A 23,806-nucleotide genomic window follows, 5' to 3' on the forward strand; every position below is an offset into this window, starting at 1 on the left:
GGGACCCGCGGGCGGCCCGGGGCTGGGATCCGGCCCGCCGCACCCCGGCGTCCCGCCGCACCCCGGCGTCTCTCGGCGGCGCGGGCGGACGCTGCTGGTGCGGCACCTGCCCGCCGAGCTGACGGCGGCGGAGAAGGAGGATCTGCTGCAGCACTTCGGGGCCGTGTCTGTGCGCGTCCTGTCGGACCACGGGCGGCTGGTGAGGGCCGGGGCAGGGCTGAGCCCGGAGCCCTACAGGCGCGGGGGTCCCGCTGCCGGGGAGCCCCGCGGGGCGGTCGGGACGGGGCCGGGGCCGGCTTGGCGTCCCGCCCGCCGCGAGCCCCGTGCCGCGGCTTTGGCCTCCTGCCGCTGCCGGCGGGCTGGGCTCACCGTGAGGAAGGGCCTCTGGGCGCGGGCAGGGATGCAGTTTCACAGGCCCATTGAAATCTCTGGTTTGCTTTCTTCTTCCTCCGGTTTACGAAAACATGGATGTATTTGTTTCGTGATAAGCGCTCTTCATGAAGAGCTTTGTGTTTTGCAGAACCGCAGATAGATGTCTGCATATTTTAGCAGACTTTCATCATGCTTTATAGGATATCAGATATACTGACTTTCTTACAATGATTTTGGGTGCGGAATCATGTAGTGGCAAGATGGGGTAATAAAGTTTATTAAAATAAATTCAACTTGGAAAGGTGTATTCTGTGAGGACTTGATTTAATTTGGAAAATTAGGGGGGAGGGTTAGAAACCATTCAAACGTTCAGAGCACAATAGTTACAACTTTCGTAGCAAGAAAAAAAACCCACTTGTCCTGTATTTGTCAAACTGCTGAGCTCATGCATTAATTTTGACTGCAAGAGGTACTTTTCCAAAATTCTTAAGAAAAATGGTTTCTAGTCCTTCACGTTTGCCCCAAATGGGAGTTACACTCCCATCTGGAAGCTTTCAAATATGTAAACTCGAACTAAGAAAGTGCTTGTGGCTCAATGTGTTACATGCAATCTCTTAACATTTTTGATTCAAATACATTATAACTTTTTGTTTGTTTGTTTTCTAGAAACATACTGCTTTTGCCACCTTTCCCAGTGAAAACGCAGCTGCAAAGGTTTGTATTGAGTCTGTTACTAAAGGTTTTAGCGAAGCACTGAATTGCCAATGCTCTAATTACATATCATCTGGTACTTAGTGCTAGGAAAAAACAAAACCCCACAATGTAGTATGAGAGTTCTGTTTCAGGATTTGCCTGCAGGACTTGATAAAATTCTTGAACAGTTCTGTGTTTCTTAGAGTCCTAAGAAAGGTGGATCAAAAGGGGTTTGTGGAACGCATCTGACAGAGCCTGGCATGCTTACTGAAGCTGAGACTGATCAGGGCACTGTTTAGGATGTGTGCATTTACATACAAGCTATAAACCAAGCAGAGTTTCCTTGTCTAGTTGTGTGTTTACCATAAAAGTCAGCCCTAGTGATTCTCACAATCCAAGTCTGCCTTGAATGCCCAACTTTGATAAGAAAACGACTGTATTAATAGGAGATATGTATGCCAAAAAGATTATACTAATAATGCTTTTTAAATACTAGTCTGGTTAAGAAGGCTGTGCCAGAACTTCCCCCTTATACCTTGGGTTTGGGGTTTTTTTTGCATTGCTTATGTGTGGTTTTTTTAGGCCACACTTTAAAGGACTAAAAAAATTAAAAGACTGTGAGGTGAACGGTGGTGAGTTAGGTGCTTGTGCCAGTTATTAGCAGCCTGCTGGGCTCTGGACTTGAAGAATGCTGGATCTTCCTAGCACCACTGTCAAAAATCTTGATTTTAAAATTCCTAGCTGTTACTGACAGAGTTTAGCATGTTTGTACTTCAGGAGCAAAAGGTTGGTTACTTAAAATTCCAGCAATTTAGTAGGCTGTGTGAAAAGTCTGATTGTTAAGGCTGCTGCTGTGTTCAGGTGACCAGCCTCGTGCAGCCTGGTCCCTTTCCTTCCTGCCAGCAGGAAATGCTGCTAAAAGCAGAGCTGGGAAGACACAAACAGAGCAGAACTCTCATGTCCACATTAGCACAGGCTTAGCTTAAACCAGCTGGGTCTGCATCCTATGGCCAGTGTACCACTCAAAGGAAAAACAGTTATGCTTTAAAACAGTTCTCATGTGTCCTCTTACCTTTCTCTTCTTCTTCTGTAATTACTTGAAGGCTTTATCAAGACTGCATCAGCTGAAACTTTTGGGTCACACATTAGTTGTTGAATTTGCAAAGGAGCAAGAGAGTGCACAGGTACTTAGCCAGCCTTCTGTCTCAGACAAGTGCAAAAGGTATGTGCAGAGCAATTTCCTTGTTATGTTTGTGGTCAAGGAAAGGGGATTCTAGATTCATGGTACTTAGGTATTACTATCAAAGGATAAATTTAAACCACTTGGAAGTCTTAACAAACAGGTTCAGATCTATAGGACAGTGACTGCATTCCTCCCAACAGAACTGTTTCATTTGCACCTGTGTAATGTGCAAATAAGTGACAAAAGCTATGTGATAATTAAGCTATGCTTAATTAAAAATACTGTAGTAGAGTTTTCAAGTTATTTATTCCACTTTCTGAATATGAACAAATCAGTAGTTTAATACCTTTGAATTTATGGCCTCTGAAGAGAGTGCATGATAAATAATTTCAGTTCTTTTCCTTTGAGTGGATTTAAGTCAGGAGTGTTTGAATACAGGAAGTCTTACTTAAATCTGCATAAGCATTTATTTTAGAAGACTGTCACTACTGTAATTATAGTCATGTGTTAATTATGAAGAATTGGTAACAGCTGTAGTAATGCAATTGGTAAGATGTTAAAAACACCTGTGCTAATTTATTTTTATATTTATTAATAAATTATGCATATTTTATATATTACTTTAGGCATACCTAATTTTTGCCCTGTTTTAATTAAAACTAAATTAATTTTCAGTTTAGAAGAACCAGTGAAAGAAGAAAAGATAGAACCGAACTGTATTAAAATAGAGAACGGAATTGCACCAAACCATGGGTTAGTGTTGGAGTTTTATTTATCTTAAGTATTTTATTCTGTTACAGAATATTTTGAAATGTGTTGTGAACTGTTGAACAAGATGCTCCAAACAATAACTCCTATGCTGCTGTTCCTCGGGCATGTAGGAATTGTCATAAAGATGGAGTTTCAGTTCCACAAGTTTAAAATCCTCACATCTGCATAGTGACTGGTGCTTTGAGCTTGTGGATGGCAGAACAGCCTTCTAGCACTATGCATTGCTTTCTTGGGGGGTTGGAGGGCTGAAGTTCTCCCAGTGTTAACCCAGTCCTCCCCTGCCCCCAGTTTTCATTTTAGCACACATGAAGTAGTAAATTTTTGAAGCTAATGCAGCCCTTTGAGCATTGAGTTTCTGATACTTGTGCAGGCTGCTATGCTGTGCTTTTGGTTTTGGACATGTTGATTGTTTCTGTTTGCTTTAGGCTTCTGCATGGCTTGATACTTTCAGTATGCCCAAGCCCAGTAAATCTGTCGTGCACTGGGGACTACTCCATGATGTTAAAGGCATTCTAAGTAGCCCAAAACTATTCTAGGGGAAATAATAATATTTCAGTGTTACTTCAGATGTAATCAATAGTTAAGCCTCTAGTAATCATTAGTTGTTATGGGTGACTAAGTGGCAATAATGTTAAGGTGTCTTGTTTTCAATCTTTTTTTCCTCAGCCTCACCTTTCCCATCAATTCTTGCCTCAAATATTTGTATCCACCACCTTCAAGTTCAATTCTAGCAAATATAGCAAATGCCTTGGCAAGCGTGCCCAAATTTTATGTCCAGGTAAGTAAAAAACAGGAAAAAAAATTATAAAGTTAAAGAGATTAATTTTTTTCTCTTTTAATTATCCACAGAAGTAATTATTTTTGTCATTGTAAATACTAACTTGGATTTTCTGTGATAATGTTAACCAATCTTAGTTTTTTACTGTGCTGAGGTAATGAGATTTTATTAATCTGAGGTGGATTACTTAATTGGCACTGAAGACTGAACTGGATATGCTCTTCCTAATTAGAGGTAGCTTGAGTACCTGGAATTTCATTCTGAGAAGATGCTGTACGTTTTTTATTAGCCTTGTTAGGGTGTTCCTTGTATTGACTGTTAGTGTTGGATCTCAAGTGCAAGTTTTACATTGTTCTCAAACATTAACACAGTGCTGATTTACACCTGCCAGGAGTGATTGGCTGTTTTACCTAGCAAGGAGCTGTTATCACTTACTTATTCAAAGGAAGCCTACTTATTTTGACTCATTTCAGGTACTCCATCTGATGAATAAAATGAATCTTCCTCCACCTTTTGGACCAATTACTGCTCGTCCTCCAATGGTAATGTTTTAAATATGTTTTCAGTACTGTAGGATTGATTCACAATTTAAATTGTCAGCAGCATAGTATGAGATGTAGATTTCTAGAGGATTGCAAATCCTGCTGCATTTCACTGGGTACCTGTTGGTCTTCTAAAGCAATTCTTTGGACTATACTTAGAACAAAGAAATACCCATCTGTGGTAGCAGCACAGGAATGTTTCAAACTGTTGTTTCACTGTTGAAACTGAGATGGCTTTGCAGCCTAGGCCTTCATCCATGTGCTTGGACTGTATTCTCAGGAAGCTCCTTGAAGCTGAGTGCAAAATGAAAATCCAAGGCCATGGTTGCTGTATTTTTTTATCATCTCAACTTAAAAGAATTAAACCATTCACTGTTATGCTTCAGAAAGCAGATTTTTTTTTTTGCTTGTGGAAAGATTTTCATTAGTAATGTAGTTTACTAAAATGGTATCTAGATCCCTGTAAGCATACTTGGAGAAAATACTTGTCAAATGATCATTAATTGCTTTGACTGTTGTTATTAAGAAAACAAGATACGTTTAGGTTTTTTCCTTCAAGAAGTTTAATTTTTTCAACTTTTTCCCCATCATTAGTATGAAGAGTATTTACCAGTGCCTGTGCCACCTCCCCCAATCCCACCTCTGCCTCCTGAGGAGCCTCCTTTGCCTGAAGAGGAAGAAGGACTGTCTAGTGGGGATGAATCAGAATATGAAAGTGATAATGATGAGGAAAAGGAGAGGTATGCATTTTACAGTCATTTGCAAGGTTTTGGGCCTGCTAAAAGGGGTGGTTTTACTTTGCCAGCTTCTAGTTCAGCAAGTGGTAATGTTTGCAGTATATAGATGTAGCATCTTGTAGAGAGTGTGTAGAAATCTTTCCAGATGCTTAGAGAAACTTCAGAGTGCAGAAGGACAGTGCAGGTATAAATGCAGTAAGAAAAGGAAAGTGGCCTATTGGTGTGCAAGTTTTCATTTGCTCCTGTGTCCAAAAAAACCCAACTAAACAAAAACTTATCATGAAGAGTGCAGATATAAGGAAGCAGAAATTAGATTGTTTTCTGAAGTCTTCATTGTTGCACATCTTTCTAAATTGACTCCTCAGCCTGAACCATATGTGCACACCAACTTTGAGAACATTCTTTGTACATCAGCAGGTATTGCTAGGGGTGATAATATTTCTGCTGAGGATTCTCTTGCAGTTTTGGGACAGAATTACATCATAGCTGTATTTTTTTTTTTTTTATCTTTAAACTAACTCTAAATTAAAGAGCAGCTTTTTCCTTTGCTGTCTAAACTGAGAAGTAAATCAGAAAATCCCTATCCTATATTTGGAAAAACACATCATTTGGAAAAAGATACCCCTGCTGAGTGTTGTAAAATCAGGTTCAGCTTGGGCCATCACAGCTTCTCTCAGCTTCAGTGTCCCAGTAAGGAGCATGTTTGGCAAGGAAGGGCATCACTGACATGTCAGGATTTTGGTCACTCCTTAAGTGCTCTTGCACATGCTATGTGTTACAGTTTCACTTTTAAGGTAGTTAGTTTTACCATTGTGTTCTGAGAAGTTCTATGTCAGGGGCTTTAAGGAGAGGTGAAGGGTTTTTAAAATTAGTACTTTCAAATAAACTGTAAACCTCTTTGTTTTATTTTTGTTTGGTTTTGTTTTTATTTTTGTTTAAAATAGAATGACCAAGTTGATGGAATTAGCAACCCTTCAGCCTAAAAGACCAATAAACACAAAGAAGCGTGGTGTTAGAAAAAAGCAAAGAATTAAAGACATGTTGAATGTTCCTGTGTGTACTTCCCACAGGTTTGTGGTTTTTGCACTTATCCTCTTGGTTTTATTGCCCTAAAACTCCAAATTTTCCTCGAGTTTGAACTAAAGTCTGTTCAACAACCTTAAAGTGTGCCTGATTCAAGCTCTGTTTCTCTTCCTCTCAAACGAATAGAAATTCCTTTTCCTAAAAAGATAATTACTTTCACATCACAACTGTGATGAAGCAATTTGGATTTATTGTTTGGGCTGCTTCTTAAAATAAAAAATTAAAAGTATGACACTGGAAGAATAGAAACTGGCTTGCTTTAAAATAAGTTTGGGTCTTAGAACAGTTCTTGTTCTTGCAGTTCTATGCCACAGTAGACAGCAGTGCAGTATTTCTATGTTGTGATGAATGATTGTGAATACATTTTTACTAATGGCTGCCTGCTTCCTCCAAGTGATTTGCTGCATTTTTTTTAAATGTCATATATTTTATATACTAGATGACAGCAGCAGCAAGGCCAGTTTTTTTTCATGCTGAAGTTACTGATGAAGGTTTTAATAAATGCATGTGTGTATTGAACTGTGGTACATGATGGTTGGTTTTGCTCCCACTGCCAGACATACCTTCTGTATCTGCAGTGTTGTAATCACCTGAAACTCTGTTGGGTGAAATGGAGAACGTGTGTTTGTGGTAAACAACAGCATAAAATCTAACTGGTAGAAATCTTGTGTTTGACCATGCATTCATTAGTGTCTGAATCTTTAATTAATCTGTTGTTGTTTTAAACAGTAACTCGCACCCTACACTGTCACCTTCAGATGTCTTTGAGCAGCTGCAGCACGTAGGTCATAAAAAAATAGAGTTTCATATTAGTACTGAGATCCCAGCTGTTCTTCAGATAAACCCAGAAAAAGAAGAAAAAAATGGTAAGAGAGTTTGTACTTCAAATGTATTTAATGTTCAAGTCATGTGGCTTCAGCATATAAAAGGGTGCTGAAATTTACACCAGGAAATTCTTTTCCCTTACTGTATTGGAGCTTTCAACACCAAGTTGCATCATATTTGTATTTGCTGTTCTTCCCATGTTACAAGCTTTGGAAAGGATCCAGAGATTTTTAAAGGTCTCTCTCCTTTGTGCTCTGTGGTTTATGGTGAATTGCACTGTCTTCTAAATGTTAGGATACAAATGTTACAAATTTTCAGTGTTTTATGGTGCAAATGAATATATCAGGCTAGTTTCAGATTTTCCTTTTCCAGTTCTTAGAGAGCAGCGTCCATGTGATTGCCAACCCCTTTTCTCTGGTGCACTGATTAGCTGCCATAAAAATGCTGAGCACTGATAACAATGAGGTGTGATGGCTTTTTAGAGGGTTATGGTCAATCTGTGATTCTTGTTACTTTACAGTAATATCCTGTTTCTTTAAGGGAAAATAGTGAAATGGATACAGGATTGAACAGCACAGCAAGTTTTATGCTAACTAATGTGTGCCATGGCCTTTATTTGTACTACATGGGGTTTTGTAGGCCTGTACACTGCAGGTGCTTTTGTCAATCCAGGGATTAAGACTCATTTTTAAGGGTGTATTCAAATTGCCTTACAAAGTCTGCTCTATTACAATGTTGCTGGAAGGATTATGGTTTTCTTGCTGGCTCTTGATCTTGGTGTGAATAAAGGTACAAACCACTTACATAATTTGTTGAAATTTCAGACCTTTATGCAACCACGGAAGAAATCAATAATACAGGCTTTGGAAGGATTTTCCCAGCTCCTAGCTCAAACGATAAAATGGAAACTGAAGAGGAAGATGATGAAATACCATCAGAATTTATTTCTAGAAAGGATCTAGAAAAAAACAGGCTTTCTAGAGAAGGTATAACTGTGAGAATAGATTATCTAGTAATAGCTTTTGGCTTTGTTGCAACAATTAGCTTAAATAATTTTTTATTAATTGAGTGTATAGTAAATTATTTTATACTGAACAAATGTGCAAAGTAAATGATCTGAAGCATGGTTTTTTTTTTTTTTTTTTTGTCTTCAAGAAATGGAAAAATATTCTGTTTTCAAAAACTATGAGCCAGGTGATCCGAATTGCAGGATATATGTGAAGAATTTAGCTAAACAAGTTCAAGAAAAGGTAAGTAAGCAAGCAAATTAAATATCTGTCAAAAGGGCTTTTTCTTAGCATGCATCTTACACTTACACTTTAATTTCAGGATCTTAAGTTCATTTTTGGAAGATATGTTGACTTCCAGTCAGAGGTGGAACGCAATATGTGAGTTCATTTCATACTTGGTTAGAATTAAGCCTTTTGTATTAACTTCTATGACACTTCTGAAAACTGGGATTTTAAAAGTAGCCATATTCACATTTTCTGTGTTTCTGTGTTTCTGCATAAACAAAAATGTATTCAAAAATCTTTATATTTGAAGATTAAGAAATCAAGTTATTTTATGATGAGTGACTGAAGACCCTATTATTTTACTTTTATATTTTCTTTCACAGATTTGCTTTTCTTGGCTATGTGACACAGAATGAGCTGTGTGGGTGATTATGTGTATCTGATCATTTTGCATATGTCTTATTTAGTAGTACTGCATATCAATTTGCCATCCTGCAGTTTAATATTACCTTTTAGTAAATGGTTTCCCCAAGCAAAATTGTTTCCAAGGACATCACGCCTCCTTGTAGGCTTTGCTTCTGTTTCTGCTATTTCTCCCACCTGAAGCATGAGAATTGTGCATTTGTACTGTGAAATCTGCAAGGTTTGTTAAACATGAGTAATTCCCAGTTCTCCACTGTGCCCCTAGGTTTGATATCCGTTTGATGAAAGAAGGCCGGATGAAGGGACAGGCTTTCATTGGACTTCCAAATGAGAAAGCAGCTGCTAAAGCACTAAAAGAAGCAAATGGCTATGTCTTATTTGAAAAACCCATGGTGGTTGTATCCTTTTCTTCAAACATTTACATTATATTCTTTGTCATCTCTGCCAAGTTTTGTTGTCACAGTGTTCTGCAAAATAAAAAATGCCTTAAGAAATCCAGTCAGGATAACACAGTGCCCTATTTATGGCAGCTGAAAAAAACACAGATGTAGCCATGATATTTTATGAAAAATCCTTTGCTGAGCTGAGGAGCCTCAGGAAAGAAATGTAAGTAATAACTATCTGCTGCTGTGGAATGCAACAGGTGCATCTGTGATTGGTGCATGCAGGTTATTTCTAATTAATGGCCAATCACAGTCAGCTGGCTTGAACTCTCGGAGAGTCACAAGCCTTTGTTATTGCATTCCATTCCTGTTCTTTCTAGCCTTCTGATGAATCCTTTGCTCTCTATTCTTTTAGTATAGTTTTTAACATAGCATTGTAATATAATATATATCACAATATAATAAAGCAGCCTTCTGAAACATGGAGTCAAGATTTGCGTCTCCTCACACAAAGCATCGACCACAGAGGCAACTCTTCTGAAATAGGAAAGTAAAAGTGGTTTAAGAACAGAATTTGCTGGTCTTACATCTTTGATCCTGCAAAGACAATGCAGGAGATAATTTAGCTTGCATGACCACTGTATTTAAATTAAATACAAGGTTTTGTACTTGGTTAGATGTGTGTTTACAGAATCACGATCATAAGAAATGTTCCTGTAAGAGTAAGTGGTTCCAGATGGGTTTTTCAGCTGCAACTGTCTCTCTTTGATTGCATAGCACTGTTGTTTTGTGTGAAAGTCCTTTCTTATTTTTCACTTAAACATTTTTTTCAGTTTCTTTATATTCACATTAACCCCAGCATCTGCTGCTTTTGCTGTTTTTCCTCTCAAATACTGAGACATCAAAGTTAAGAATTAACATGCTGGGTTGGAAGTTTGTAAATATCAAACATTTATCCTACTGTAGTTACCCTGTTTGCATCTAACCCATTCCCAGTTAGTCCTCCTTATGGGCTCTCTGATAACTCCTGTACTGTTTATCAGTGAGGTCCTAATCTTAGACTAATAAGACACTGTTACAATACTTCATACTGTAGTGGAATTGATTTACAGATAAAGGTCACTTTCTAGACCAATTTGTAGGAGTAATCTTTTTTGTCTTTCCTAATTGACTTCTACTTACCAGACACTTGTAGTCCTTAATAGAATCTCAGCAATTTGCTCGTTCAGCTAGACCAAAACAGGATGCCAACGAAGGGAAAAGAAAAAAGTAAAACCCTGCACAAGGTATGGACTCTCTGCCTGAAAGTAAAAACAAAGGATTGGGCTGGGTTTTTTTGTTAGTGTTTGTTTGGTTTTATTTACTCTCTCTTTAACAACTTCTTTAGGAATAGTGATGATGGAGAAGAAATGTTCCATACAAATTTATTTTCTTAAATGTGTGCTTATATCAGAAAAACAGAGTGCGAGGTATATAGTTGGTGTAAGTTTAAAACTTCCCTTTTTCCTGTGTTAAAAAACTCAAGAGGCCAATATTTTCCTAATCCTGATCCCGTAGGGCACTTGTCAGTTTCTCTAATCCTTAATCTGCAAAGATAAGGAGAATAATTTTGTGGAATTGGACCACTTATCTTTTAGTAATCTCCCAGGGTTTTGCTATTGAAAAGTGTTGCCCCTTACCTCCTTCCTTTCCATCCCTGCTGTTGTAAAGTGATCCTGAAGAACTGGTTCCAGCAATAAACTTCTGCTGGCTGTAAAGAATCTTTGCTAGCTTCAGAAAATGAGTTAGAAGTGCTGTTGCAGTAACCTTTAAACTTGCCTGAATTAGTGAAGGATATTCTGTCAGAAAGTGCTGCTTAATGTTGCATTGATCAAGGCTTCCTTTGTTGTGGAATATGTAGGTCCTGATTTTTGGCATTATTTAAACATAATGGGAAAGTATCTTCCAGCAGATAGTTGCTATTTAACTTTTATTTTTTATCATGTCGCTTTACTTCACTGCTCCCTACTCTGAGTATGTCATTTATGTGAGAGTAAGTCAAGCAAAATCAGCTCAAATTTACCTGAGTGGTTTCATGGCCTGCAAGCATTTGCATAGTGAACTCGAAAATGACCATGTGAAGTAACTGGTGCAAGAATAAAAAATATTTATTTCTCAGTCTGCATCCTCTGATACATGAGTTAGCTCATATTTAAAGGGCACTGACCTTAATTTCTGGTTACAGTTGAGATCACTCTGGTTATGTCTCCACATAAAACAAAATTAACTGAAGTCTTAGCCTGAGTGCTTATGAAACATTGCTTAACCCATGGTGTGGTTTTAATCTGGAGCTTGATCCTTGTTATTCTAAAGAAAACCTGAATTTGAAGTAAAGGATGTGAACATTTGTTTTTGAATTTTACAAATTGGTTGTAAAGCCCACACTGTGGTTATTGTGATGGTTGTATTTCTATTTTTAACAGCTACTCTAACTGTAGGTTCTTCATTCCATCCATTGTCTAAGGATTTTTAAAATCAGATTTAGGCTTGTTTCTCTCTCTTTGGTCTTACTTCCTATTTTGTGTTACTGTTTGTAGTTTGCAAAGTCTGTATTCTGTCAAATTAAAGATCACTTTTTTATAGGCCTTCTGAACTGGTCATTGAAAAGAGCCTTGGCTAAAGTGTTCTATTAGGATCAAGTATTTATGAGGCTATTTCAGTCTTGTTTGTCACTCCTTTCTTGTTAGAAAAAACCTTCTATTTGTATTATCTAGTGTCTAATAAGATTACTGTGGTTTCTTATATTAAAAAAATATTGAAGCAATTTAGCTATTGGAGAACCTGATGAAGTCTGAGCAGTTTTATTCTTTTAGGAATTCCCCTTTTTTCCAGCTCATTTTGTACATTAATTCTGAATTCATTAAACATGCTAAATACTTGAATTGCATAAAGATAATAGCAAAGTGCTTATTTGTTATTATTTTGATGCTCTACTCAGAAGCTTTTTCTAGAGTGAGCAAACCATACTGAGGCAAGATTTAATTGTGCACCTGAAAGTCTTCCATGAGTTACCATCTTACAAGTGTCCCTGGTGTTCTGTCGTGGGCAGAGCTTCTCACGTAGCTTGACTGTTTATATATTGTAATCATAACAGTGTGCCATGGAGTTTCCCAGGTTTCTAAGGATCCATGAGGTTTAATTAAAAATACTTGTTGCATTTTCCAAGTAATGGTTAAGCTGACCCCGATTTCTGCATGACTGTTTTTCTGTTCCTGCTGCAATATTGTGATGGATGCTGATTTATGAAGTAAAACTCCATTATAAAAACTTGTGTCTGCTTAAGTCTAGGCTTATTTTTCTGTTGTTGAGTGTGTTTTGTTTTGTTTTTTGGGTTTTTTTTTTTTTTTTTTTTTTTTTTCTTTTGGGGTTTTTTTTTTTTTTTTTTTTTGTTTTTCTTTTGGGGTTTTTTTTTTGTTTGTTTGTTTGGTTTTGGTTTTTTTTTTGTTTGTTTGTTTGTTTTTTAGTTTTTTTCTTTACCTACAAAGGCTTTATCCTTTTTTAATTTTTTTTTTTTTTTGACAAAACATTACGTATGGTTTATGAAATACTGCAGAATTCCTTGCTGGCTGAAATGGCTTTTTATCGATGGACTGGCAAAAAGTTCACCTAAAGTGAATTTTTCCTGTAGCTAAAATATAATTATTAGGCAGAAAAGTTATGTGGAAGAAACTGATATTGAGAGGTCTCCAGCTTCTTCATAAGGAAGAAGTGGTTTGAAAGCGGGCATTAAAGGGAAACATTATTGTGTTTTGGACATGATGGAAATAAAGTGAGTCTCTAAAAGGGCAAAGACTTGAAGGAGATGGAAGAATCTGCTGGTGTCCTAATAGTTGAAGTTACCAAAAAATGTATTTTCTTTTGAATATGAAGCTTAGTGTTTATGGATTCATCAGCCCTCATTAAATCTCATAAGGGTTTAGAACTGGTTTTTATCAAAGAGGCATATTTGCTTTCTTTTTTCTTTTTGCTAGGTAGCATAAAGTTATGTGTGTGCAATACTGAGAATCAAGTAAAATTAAATCACATTCTGCTGTTCTTCTTTAGAAACATTCCTGCGTAAATACTGCAATAATACTGTCATGCAGAGTGTATCCTTTCTTGTTGTATCCTTTTTTGTGCAATGTTTCCTGTAGCACTCAACTGCATCTTAAGTTTTCATATAGAGTAGGTGTGGGGAGGAGTTAATATGTTTTAAACTTGAGCTAATCTAATAATTTTAAAAAGCAGATTTTTTCAGGGGGGGGAAAAAGAAACCAGTGAGTTGTCTGTGTTGTGTGAATAGACACAATGAAGGTTCTTAGTCTTAAAAGGTGGCCTTCACCTTCTTCCTCAGATATCCTACTAATTTGTGGTCCTGTTCCTTAGAGGAACAGTTCTAACTCATACCAGCTGGTCTGTGTGAAGCTGTGCTGAGCTCACACTGACCAAGTCACCTTGTTTTACTTTAAAAACATATTAATATAATAATTTGTTGGCTAAAATACATTGCAGAGCAGTTTTAATATTAAGGGGTTGACCAGTATTTTAGATCATTTGATGATTACTGTTGTCCTGGTACATGAGAAACAATTTGGAGTTGATTTAGTTAATACATTCCTTACTTTGTCTTTTTTAAGTAAAGAAGAAAATTAACAATATCTTGCAATTAAGTATCTGGAGCTGGACTAATAATCAACTATTAATCACTGCTACCTTTTTGTTGGTTGTTTGGGTTTTTTTACATTGCTGTCTGCACTTAGGTAGTATTGTTCCTAGTAACCTACATGTTTCCTGTGGGTTTCATACTACATTACTGTTTAACATTCTGTAATATAAAATTAATACAGCCTGCATTTATTAAGATGTGTTTTTCACAGACATTAAGCACTTTTTAAAACATAAAGCATCTTTCAGTTTAGTTGTGAAAAGCCTGTATAACACTACTATTTTTTGGTAGTTCTTACTTTTAACATGCCTTTGTGATGTTCCAGGTCCCTTTTGTGTTCCTTCTCTTTCAAGTAATATCAAGCTGGAGAAGAAACAGTGTGATCATCAGGACTCTTGAACTGTGCGTACTTGCATTTCTAAAGTATTGGAGGCAGAGAATAAATTCTCCCGTCTTAAAGATTCCACATATCTTTAAATATCACAAGGCTTACTACATCATAAATGTATGTTAGATTGCTTGTGAAATCTAATAAATTATTTCTCTTCTCTTCATTTTGCTGCCTTCTCTTTGTTTTGGCTTCTATTCTTGGGGTTTTTGGCAGGACAGGTCTTCTTGTCTTGGAGACCAAGCAGAAGGCCTAGTGCATGGTCCTGAATTTGTACTCTGAAACTGGGCCCTGTTCTTCCTCAGTAATCCACTTGCATTGTTCATCTGCAACTTGAAAACTGTCACTAGTGGGACTGAAGTAATTAAAACCAGAGTAGCAGTTAAAACTGGTATAGATGTGGTTCTTGCCCTGTTGAGGGTGATGGTAACAGTGATCACATAGGATTTGCTACATACTGGGCTGGTGAGTGGAACTGTCTAAAACCATGTGGGAAACATTGCAATGTCATTTAATTGATAAGATATTCTAGTCCAGTGGACTTAAAGGAAAAGTTATCTCATAAATTACTAAATGATAACTGATCGTGTGGGAGCTGGCTGGTGTAGATTTTTCCTTACTCCAGCTGCAAACAGTCTAAATCACTAGCATTGGTGGCTGGACCAAAGTAAGTCTATCTTTGCTATTTTTTTCCAATAGGAGCTGGCTTAGCAGATTCCTTTGAAGTGCTTTTACTGGAATTATTCTTATTTTACTTGCTGCATTCCCATGGGGACTGTGTAATTGTTCCTTCAATCCTATAGAGCATTTCACCTTAAATGCTTCTATAGTTCTACAGTAGTATGTCCTAACACCCATGTAAAGCTACACGTACAGGACCAAAGACCCAAAAGTGAATTTTCAAAGCGCCGAAGTGGGATAACAGCAAGGTGGTGCTGTGGTCCAGAACAAAAATACTTTATAAGGAGGTGCGGAAACTGAATGTTCAGAGCGCGGTGCCCTGTCCGCGGTGTCCCTGGGGCCGGGCTCGCCGTGCGCGGGCGGTGGCGCCCGGCGGAAGGGGCGGTGCGGGCAGGGCGGAGCGGGGCGGCCCCGCACGGGGAGCCCTGCTGGCAGCCTCCGAGGGACGGCCGCAGCGGGCTTGCTTCGCCCGCGGGAAACACGGGGCTGCTGAGACGGTTCTGTGAGGAGCCGCCAGAAGGGACAGGGCCAGTGCTGTGCTTCCCTGTGACAGCCTCTGGCACCTGCAGCTCCCGCAGCTCAGCGTCGGGCGGGCCGCGGATCTGAACGCGGTCGCAGGCTGGCGGCTCCGCTCCGGCCGTGACCCAGCAGAAGGCCCGGTGACCCGAGTGCCCGTGCTGGCCAAGACAGCGGCAGGGCTCTGCAGAGACCCTCCGCTCCGCGGTTCTCTGCATTGCAGTCAAAGTTGCTCTCTTTCACATGGCCTCTTCGCGTTTTTCCAAGTTTCAAAAACATTTTGAAGCTAGAGCCTTCAGAGTGCGGTGAGGATTTCAACATCCACATTCCCTTATTATTGCTTGTGTTGAAGGCAGGGCAGCCATCAACCTGTTTCAGAGAAATTAAAATCTATGTCGAATCTTTAAGGCCTAGGCCTTGGAGCTGGTTGGATCAAGGTATATATTCTTAATACTTTGTGTCATTTACTGCTTTGTGTATTTACTGCTGTAAGTAAAACTTGCCAGTCTAATAAATGCCTTTTCTTATCAGAGAGGATGGAATTTTCTTAGCTCATTTTCTGTTAATGTATGTTATTCCTATCAGGGCCAAAAAGCATTCCTTCATGAAAATGGAAGCACAAAGAACAACTGCTTGTGGCTGAAACTTAATCTGTACACTTAACTGAAGATCTACAAGTAAATAATTGTATTAAAGCTATTTTGTTCACAAGCAGAAAAGCCAAATATACCAAATGCTTAATTCTAAATAACTGCCTTCTTGTGAAGATCAGTGACAGCTGATAGCAGTAGGCTCTGGAAGGCTGATTCTACATTTTATAAACTATATTTAGTGCCTAAGTTTGCTCCAAAGAGTGCTCCACTACCTGAGAGATATGGATCATCCTTTCCTTGAAGCGAAGTCAGGGCAGTTTTGTCCAAGTCTCATAAAATTTCATATCAATTTGTGTCTGGCTAACTGTATCACAGCAGGTTGGAGTTTTCAGCAGTGCATTCCCAAGTGTGTATTAAATCAGGAAAAGCACTGCTTTCCTTTGTGTAGCAAACCTGAGGGCCATTGTGTTCACGTTTAAACCTTCACTGAGGTGTTTGGTTTCCGTGTGACAGGAATCTCTCTTTGCTCTGTTACTGTAAGATAACTTTCTATAAAGAATAGATACTTACAGGAAAGTAACAAGATTCAGTATTGTGTTATTAGTTCTGCCATTTGTTTGCAGAAGTTCTTGTAGGATTTCTTTGTATCCCAGTCTCTCTAAATCAACTTCTAAACATGAAGAGTGCAGAATAAGGTTCTCAGTAATGTAAACCTTGATAGTTGTTTGGTTTCTGGTTTGTTACGTGTAACAATCTCTAGGTGAGGAAAAGGAGAGGCAAGTTTAATTGAAGGATGGTTGTCTTTGTTTGTCCCTAAGTCAATGCAAATAGGATATGAGTTGGGAAATGCAGTTCCTAGCCTAGCTCATCAGAAGGACATGTAGCTTCAAGCCTGTGGAAAGCTCATTTTGCAGAATTCTATACTTGGGCACTTGGAAGGAGATTTTTTGGTTATGGAGCTTCACAGCACTTCCAACATCTGCGTGCCGTCGCCCATGTTCTTAAAAGGAGAATATCTCCACACAAATCCTACAGGTGTGCAGAGATCAGACATTTAGCATTTCTGGGTTTGAGTCACTATAATTAATGATTTCTGTGTCTGAGAGATCTTCCAGGCTTCAGGCTGTTGTTTGAATGAGAGATGTCACGCATATCATGAATGACAGACTCACATATGTTAAACCTCCAAAATATCTGGGGTTTCGTAACAAATCATGGTAAGAAATGTGCTGCCTCTGCAAGGTCGTGTCCAAATATGTTCAAGTTGTAGCAACACCATTTGGAATGATGATAAATGATAAATAGGAATGTAAAATAATGTACATTAAAATGAGAAACAAAATGTCCATTTCAGTCTGTGTAAGTATTCCTTTGCCCTTTGGGGTAGTTTTTGGCTTTACAGTAATAAAACCACAGCTTTTGCATTCTGGAGGCAGCCTGCATTAGGCAACATCTTAATTTTAAGTGCATGAAAACAAAGTGAATGTTAGTACGGGAATTTGATACAGTTTAGATAAGATCCAGTTCTCATACAAAATAACAGGTAAATAAATGTGATGCCAGGGATGGGTGTTTACCTTTAAATGTGTATTTTCTAATGTGTACTTTACCCTCTTGCAGGAACATTGACAATTAGTTAGAAGAGCCCAGCTGATCACAAAGCACTGGATGGGGATCTATTTTCTGCTATTAGTTTTAGGGCTTTGTTGGGGGCAGTACAACCCCAACACTGTCCCAAAGAGAACCTCCATTGTGCATCTCTTTGAATGGCGCTGGCAGGATATTGCTGAGGAGTGTGAACGCTACTTAGCTCCTAATGGATTTGGAGGAGTTCAGGTATGTCTGCTCCTATCAGTAGGTAGTGAAATTGCTACATAGATGATAATTTGTTTTTCACAGAAAATGTTCAGTTTGTCAAAGGGCAGGTACTGAACAAGAAAAATAGAAATTGGTAATGGAAGTAGTAAATGCTGACAAATATATTCTTCAGCTATCTTCGAGTAAGCATGGATTTATTTCATTGCTCCAAAGTGCATGTTTTGTAGTCTGTGCTATTACATTTAGATGAATTAGAATTGCACATCACTTGCTAAATCTTTTTTTTTTTTTTACTGCTGTGAAGAATAACCTATGTTTATCTGCTTGATATTATTTAAATCAAGGAAAGCTCTTAAGAGCTAGATAAATGTAAAACAAAACTATGACTCAACAAAGGGCTTCCAAAGAGAACAAAAAAGTGCTGAAGCTGTTAAATAATGAAGTGCAAAAGGCTGCTGACTGTGTTCACCCAAACTGGCAGGTTTCTCTCTGCGTAGCACAGGGTCACAGTAAGCCACTAAGAGACCCTTCTTTGCAGGAACCTGGTGTGAGCAGGCAGAAGTGAACTGAGCACAGGTTCTGGTGAAGGTGTGAGTCAGTTCTGTCTGAACAACAGAGACGTGTTCCTGTGGAACCAGAACTGGCACTTGGGTGGGGTAGCATGGCAGGAGAGCTGCCACTTAGTAAAGTATTTGCGTTTGCCTGTCAGATTGCTCAGGAAAAATAGGTGTGAAGGCAATAGGTGTGAAGGCTGTCTGTCTCTTGTAGCCGAAGAGACTGCAAGCTGGCCTGAATGAGAACTCTACCACAATTTTCAAATAATCATCTTGTCTTTGCAACCTTCTTTCCAGACCAGATGGACTTTAAACTGATTTCTCAGACTGTGGCCTATGCCTGTGCATGATTTTAATCCATTCTGTGGCAGGGTCTCAGAAGTTTTTTTCAGATGATGACTTGCTTGGAGGTAGCAGCAAAAGCTTGTTGCCTAAAAAGTATCCTGAAAAGTCTGTAAAAGGAAGAGGTAGAACTCACCTGGAAACTTACAAGAATTAGGTCAAGAATGCATTCATCCAAAGCATTACAAAAATGGGAAGTTGGATCCGTTTTAAAGGCAGGATGTTATGTCAGTTGTTATGCAGTCACTTCCTTCCTCTGCTGACATAGTTCTTCAATTTCAGATGCTTATTTTTGAAACTTGAAGTCACAAAGAAAATCAGTCTTTTGTTTCCAACCTACTACAGTGTAAGCAGAGGATACTGAGGGATCTAAGTGTTCTCTAAAAATGCTATTTCTCTAAAAATACTGGGCAAACAAATTAACCATTTTCAGTATCCTGTTACCAAGTGCCCTTGTTTTATTGACAGATTTCACCTCCAAATGAAAATGTTATCATTACTGACCCCCGGCAACCCTGGTGGGAAAGATACCAGCCTGTCAGCTACAAGCTGTGCACAAGATCTGGAAATGAAACTGAATTTAGAGACATGGTGACCCGGTGCAACAATGTTGGAGTAAGTACTTTTAAAACCTTCTGGTGTTTACAATGCAAGGATATAGCCAAATAGTGATTCTACCATTTTAAAAAAATGGATGCAGTGTTACCTGCCTGTCTGCTGAGCTGGATGTTTTACCACCCTTGCTGTAAGCTAATAAAACAATGGAATAAAATACTGGCTGAAGCAAGCAAGCAGAAGTGGTGGGATAGGGCAGGAGATATGGGAGAGAGAACATTAATTTGTGGTGCTGTGGGAAGTAGCTTTTTCAAATTGTTGTGTGGATACTGTTCTCTAGGTGCACATTTATGTGGACGCAGTAATCAACCATATGTGTGGAGCTAATGCTGGGGCTGGTGACCATGCTACTTGTGGAAGCTATTTCAATGCAAAGACTGAAGATTTCCCAGCTGTGCCCTATTCTGGCTGGGACTTTAATGATCATAAATGTAAATCTAGAAGTGGAAACATTGAGAATTATCATGATATATCTCAGGTAAGCCTACAGCTGTGTTTTTCATGTACATGTGTTCCTGTGCTGTGATTTCTTTGCTCTCATTTACAGTGAGATACTTTTTTAAAGGAATTTTTGAAAGTCTCATGAAAAGCCATCCAAATTAATAACAGGTTAGTGTTGCTATCAGGAACACCACTTCTTAAAGGGATAGTTGTACTTGAGACAATGGCTCAATTTCAGATTCAGACAAATGTGCTTATGTAATTAATAAAGACAATCTAAAGCTCCTAAAATCTATTTAGTGTGCTAAAAAAGGTAGAAGTTATTATTTGCCTTTTATTGTAATTTGGAAGTTTTCCTTAGTCTCAATTTCAGAAGAGAGGGGGGGTAAATTCAATATCTTATTGCAGCTTCTGTGTAGATGACTTTGCAAAGAAAAGAAATGCATGGGGAACAAAGGCTAGTGAAGGTTTTATTTGGCAAGTAATATAGGCCAAGAACATTCCAAAGGTGTGTAGAACACTACATGGAGTTTGTTAGGTGAGAAGGGTTTGATCTGAGAGTTGTTGCCCAGGTGCGGGACTGCCGCCTGGTCAGCCTGCTGGACCTGGCCCTGGAGAAGGAGCACGTGCGCTCCAGGATTGCCGCGTACCTGAACCAGCTCATCGGCCTCGGCGTCGCGGGCTTCCGCATCGATGCTGCCAAGCACATGTGGCCTGCCGATGTCAAGGCCATCTTAGACAAGCTGGAAGATCTAAATACTCAATGGTTTCCTGCAGGAACTAAACCTTTCATTTACCAAGAGGTAATCTTTATTTTTTTTCATTTTACTTGACAAACATACTTCTTGCAGGCCCAGTACAGACTCAGTCATACATGGCAATGCTTTACGTGGGCTGAGCCCAAGAAGATCTGCAGAAATCATCCTCAATTCCATCCTCAGCCATAATCTACAAATACCTAATCTGTCCATAAATGGTCATTGATGTACAAAATGCCCCATTTCTTTTGGACCTACTGTAATTAGTTAGCTTGGAAATTTTATTGAGATGAAATTTACTGCATTGAAGTTAGTGTAAAAATTCTATTGGTTTAAAAAAGATTTCATTTCCTGAATTTTAAATTCTGGATAATAAATTGCAACAGAAGACATAAATGTTGATTATGTGTTGAAAGTTTATTTTCCAATGGCATAACAGCTTTTACTTGATATTCCAAATTTGTGTTCTAATTTGTTTGAATAACAAATTGGAACAAGCAGATGAGTGTTGGTTTCAGTTAGCAGAAGCTAAACTTGCTGCACATATTGTATTAAATTAGCATCTTGTCTGCAAAGTCTAGGCAAATAGAAACTTTCTGTAGCTCCATAGTGAAAGGATGCAGCCCAACTGCGGGAAGCAGAGGCATTGGTGATCGTACAAAATATAAAGGAAGTACAGCCCAAGCATTAATCATGGGTAAGTGATCGGCTGGGGGCAAGGAGATACAGGATAGAGAAGGAAAAGAGGTTCACAGGCTGGGCTGAGCTAAAAGGAGAAAATAGCCTTACATACAATTTTGCAAGAAAGCCAAATAACATAATTAGCTCCAGTACTGTCCCTTTGCTTAAAGCAATGTGTAAAGCAGTGTCTTATTTGTTTGGGTTTTGAATAGAAAGACATGCTCTATCTTTCCTGTACCAGGTAATTGACTTGGGTGGAGAGCCCATCAAAGGCAGCGAGTACTTTGGAAATGGCCGAGTGACAGAATTCAAATACGGTGCCAAACTGGGAACAGTGCTCCGCAAGTGGGACGGAGAAAAGATGGCCTACTTAAAGTAAGGATGAAGGTGCTGCAACTTATCCATGATTCACTGGATACACCAGTTGACAGGGTAGCTTCAAGTCTGTGTTTTTGTTTAGGAACTGGGGAGAAGGCTGGGGCTTTATGCCTTCTGACAGAGCCCTGGTCTTTGTGGATAATCACGACAACCAGAGAGGACACGGGGCTGGTGGAGCTTCTATTCTAACCTTCTGGGATGCCAGGTAAGGGATTGCTCTTGTGTGGGTGATGCTTCTTGCTTTTGCTTGTTTGGCTGTGTGTTCTCTGGCAGGTTCCTCCTTCCATGTCTCATTCCTTGTTTGTCCACCCAACAGGCTCTATAAAATGGCAGTTGGCTTCATGCTTGCCCATCCATATGGGCTCACAAGGGTGATGTCAAGTTTTCGCTGGCCAAGACATTTTGAAAATGGAAAGGTGAGCTGATAATGCTGCAGATCCATCCATGGGGATTAAGGGTGAGAGCAGGACCAGAGAAGTAGTCCAGTGCATTTCAGGTTGTCGAGTGATTTCCCTGTCCCAGGCTGGGCAATCCCAGTGAAACTTTGATGCTCCCTCTAGCTTTGCTCACCAGAGGGGCTGTCTGCATTTTCAGTCAGAAGATCTAAACCTGTCTTTTGAATGACAGGACGTCAATGACTGGTATGGACCCCCAAGTAACGCAGATGGCTCCACAAAGGCCGTTACAATCAACGCGGACACGACCTGTGGCAACGACTGGGTTTGTGAACATCGCTGGCGTCAGATCAGGTAGGGCCCTGGGGAGAAACAAGAACTCAAAGCAGTTGCTTTTGCTTCCTGCTCCATGTGGCTTTAGAGGTGTTGCAGGTGCCATGGCAGACATTGCTTGTGTTTCCAGGAACATGGTTATCTTCCGTAATGTGGTGGATGGTGAGCCTTTCTCCAACTGGTGGGACAATGGCAGCAATCAAGTGGCTTTTGGCCGTGGTAATAAAGGTTTCATCATCTTCAATAATGATGACTGGTGAGTAAGAGGGAAATAAATCATATAAATAATTTATTATGATTATAAGGAAATTATTATGTATTAAATATATATTTCCGAAATCTAGTTAGTAGTGAAACCTTTTCAAGTGTTGCTAGCATGAATAGATCTTTCTAATGGATTATTATTGACAGTTACTGACAATTTAAACGTAACATTTTCCACTCTGCCATGAGTACTTTTCAGTCATGGCAGTTTAGACCTTGTAGTGTGGTCTTTCTATTTCCCAGTTCTGAAGCTGACTGTGTCACTGGGCCTGGCCAACCAGCAAAGTCTAAATCTGTAGAAGGGAGGGAACTTGTAAACTCAGGAATATGTTCTAAATGTGACAGTTTTAAAAACTGTATTGGAGTTGTTTATGTGAGAATGAGATGATAAGAGAACGAGCCCTGGGAGTACATCAGGGCTGTAATAAGTAGCTGTAGGTTGTGCTGATGGTCAATTTGAAGCATGTAGTGATTAAATAGATTCTGCAGTGTCCAGCGATGTGCTAGGGGGTAATTCCAAAATTGCTTAACATCTGAGGTTTCCAGTATGATTTGAAGAGCATTTTAGAGTCCTCATAACGCTTACTGCACTTTGTTCTTTTCCACAGGTCCTTGAATGTATCTCTGCAAACTGGTCTGCCTGCTGGCACTTACTGTGATATCATTTCTGGGCAAAAGGAAGGTGACTTCTGTACAGCAGTTGAAGTACGTGTTGCTGCTGATGGCATGGCTAATTTCCTGATTGGGAATGAAGACCAAGACCCATTCATTGCCATTCATGTTGATGCTAAATTGTAGCCAGATGTGTTGTGCATGTGCTGTTCCTTCTCCTCTGTATCTTTGTTAACAGCAAACAGATGTGCAGAATGTCCTGACTCTCAGGACTGCATGAACCGAGACAGAGCAAAGTGTGTTAGCTGTAATGCTAATGAAATAGTGAGCAGCTGCTGTAGAGATGAGAACTGGTGGTGCCATGCAGATCTGGGGTGGTGCTGTATATCTGCGTGCATTTGTAAGTGTACTTTATTGAGGTTCTAATAAAAAAATGGAAGGAGAAGATTGACATTAAATTTAAAATCGTGCTGCTGTGTGCAGAAGTGGAAATGCAGTTCTCTTTAGGGGCAAGCAGGATTGCTATAATTGGCAGGATATCCAAAAACCAAGGGGAGACCCCTGTGTGCTGAAACATGGCACAATTCAAGTTGATTTTCTAGTCTTCGTATTCTCTTAGATTATTATTTTATTGCTAGTATTACTCAAGTTTATTCATGGAGGATTGTTGCTAAGACACTGATCTTTTGTCAGTTCCAAATGCAGACCTGAAGTCATTTCATGAAGAA

At 39.2% G+C, this 23,806-nt stretch overlaps 2 protein-coding genes across 3 annotated transcripts; both read left to right on the forward strand.

Annotated features, from left to right (window-relative positions):
- Window position 1: 1 nt before the first annotated feature.
- Window positions 2-14,263, forward strand: RNPC3 (RNA binding region (RNP1, RRM) containing 3; the record flags this gene model as incomplete). The annotated part of the gene is made up of 15 exons (XM_041420699.1): window positions 2-199; window positions 1,039-1,086; window positions 2,169-2,287; window positions 2,924-3,001; window positions 3,686-3,797; window positions 4,271-4,339; window positions 4,934-5,079; window positions 6,021-6,146; window positions 6,889-7,025; window positions 7,809-7,970; window positions 8,140-8,234; window positions 8,314-8,372; window positions 8,908-9,040; window positions 10,239-10,311; window positions 14,035-14,263. Coding segments are annotated over 14 exons (1,542 nt in total), but the record flags the coding sequence as incomplete, so codon positions are not given.
- A 1,200-nt stretch (window positions 14,264-15,463) lies between these two features.
- On the forward strand, window positions 15,464-23,523 carry LOC121344615 (pancreatic alpha-amylase-like). 2 transcript variants are annotated; one of them, XM_041420760.1, is made up of 11 exons: window positions 15,464-15,599; window positions 17,508-17,723; window positions 19,070-19,216; window positions 19,497-19,694; window positions 20,230-20,460; window positions 21,338-21,471; window positions 21,557-21,679; window positions 21,791-21,890; window positions 22,102-22,223; window positions 22,333-22,458; window positions 23,075-23,523. In XM_041420760.1, the coding sequence occupies exons 2-11, from the start codon at window positions 17,556-17,558 to the stop codon at window positions 23,262-23,264; spliced, it is 1,539 nt and encodes a 512-aa protein (XP_041276694.1). In that variant the 5' UTR covers window positions 15,464-15,599; window positions 17,508-17,555; the 3' UTR covers window positions 23,265-23,523. The 2 variants fall into 2 exon arrangements, with proteins under 2 accessions (XP_041276694.1, XP_041276693.1); XM_041420759.1 differs by lacking the exon at window positions 15,464-15,599 and adding an exon at window positions 15,602-15,731.
- The last annotated feature ends 283 nt before the right edge of the window (window positions 23,524-23,806 follow it).

The sequence above is a fragment of the Onychostruthus taczanowskii genome, unplaced genomic scaffold, assembly GCF_017590055.1.
Source record: "Onychostruthus taczanowskii isolate IOZ18803 unplaced genomic scaffold, ASM1759005v1 scaffold65, whole genome shotgun sequence".
NCBI classification, from domain to species: domain Eukaryota; kingdom Metazoa; phylum Chordata; class Aves; order Passeriformes; family Passeridae; genus Onychostruthus; species Onychostruthus taczanowskii.

Excerpts from the sequence above, each read along its gene's own strand:
- LOC121344615 (XM_041420760.1), top strand. The coding sequence starts at position 17,556 with ATGGGGATCTATTTTCTGCTATTAGTTTTAGGGCTTTGTTGGGGGCAG. Across the intron at positions 17,724-19,069 it reads ATGGATTTGGAGGAGTTCAG|ATTTCACCTCCAAATGAAAA; the intron begins GTATGTCTGCTC and ends TTTTATTGACAG. Across the intron at positions 21,891-22,101 it reads GACATTTTGAAAATGGAAAG|GACGTCAATGACTGGTATGG; the intron begins GTGAGCTGATAA and ends TTTGAATGACAG.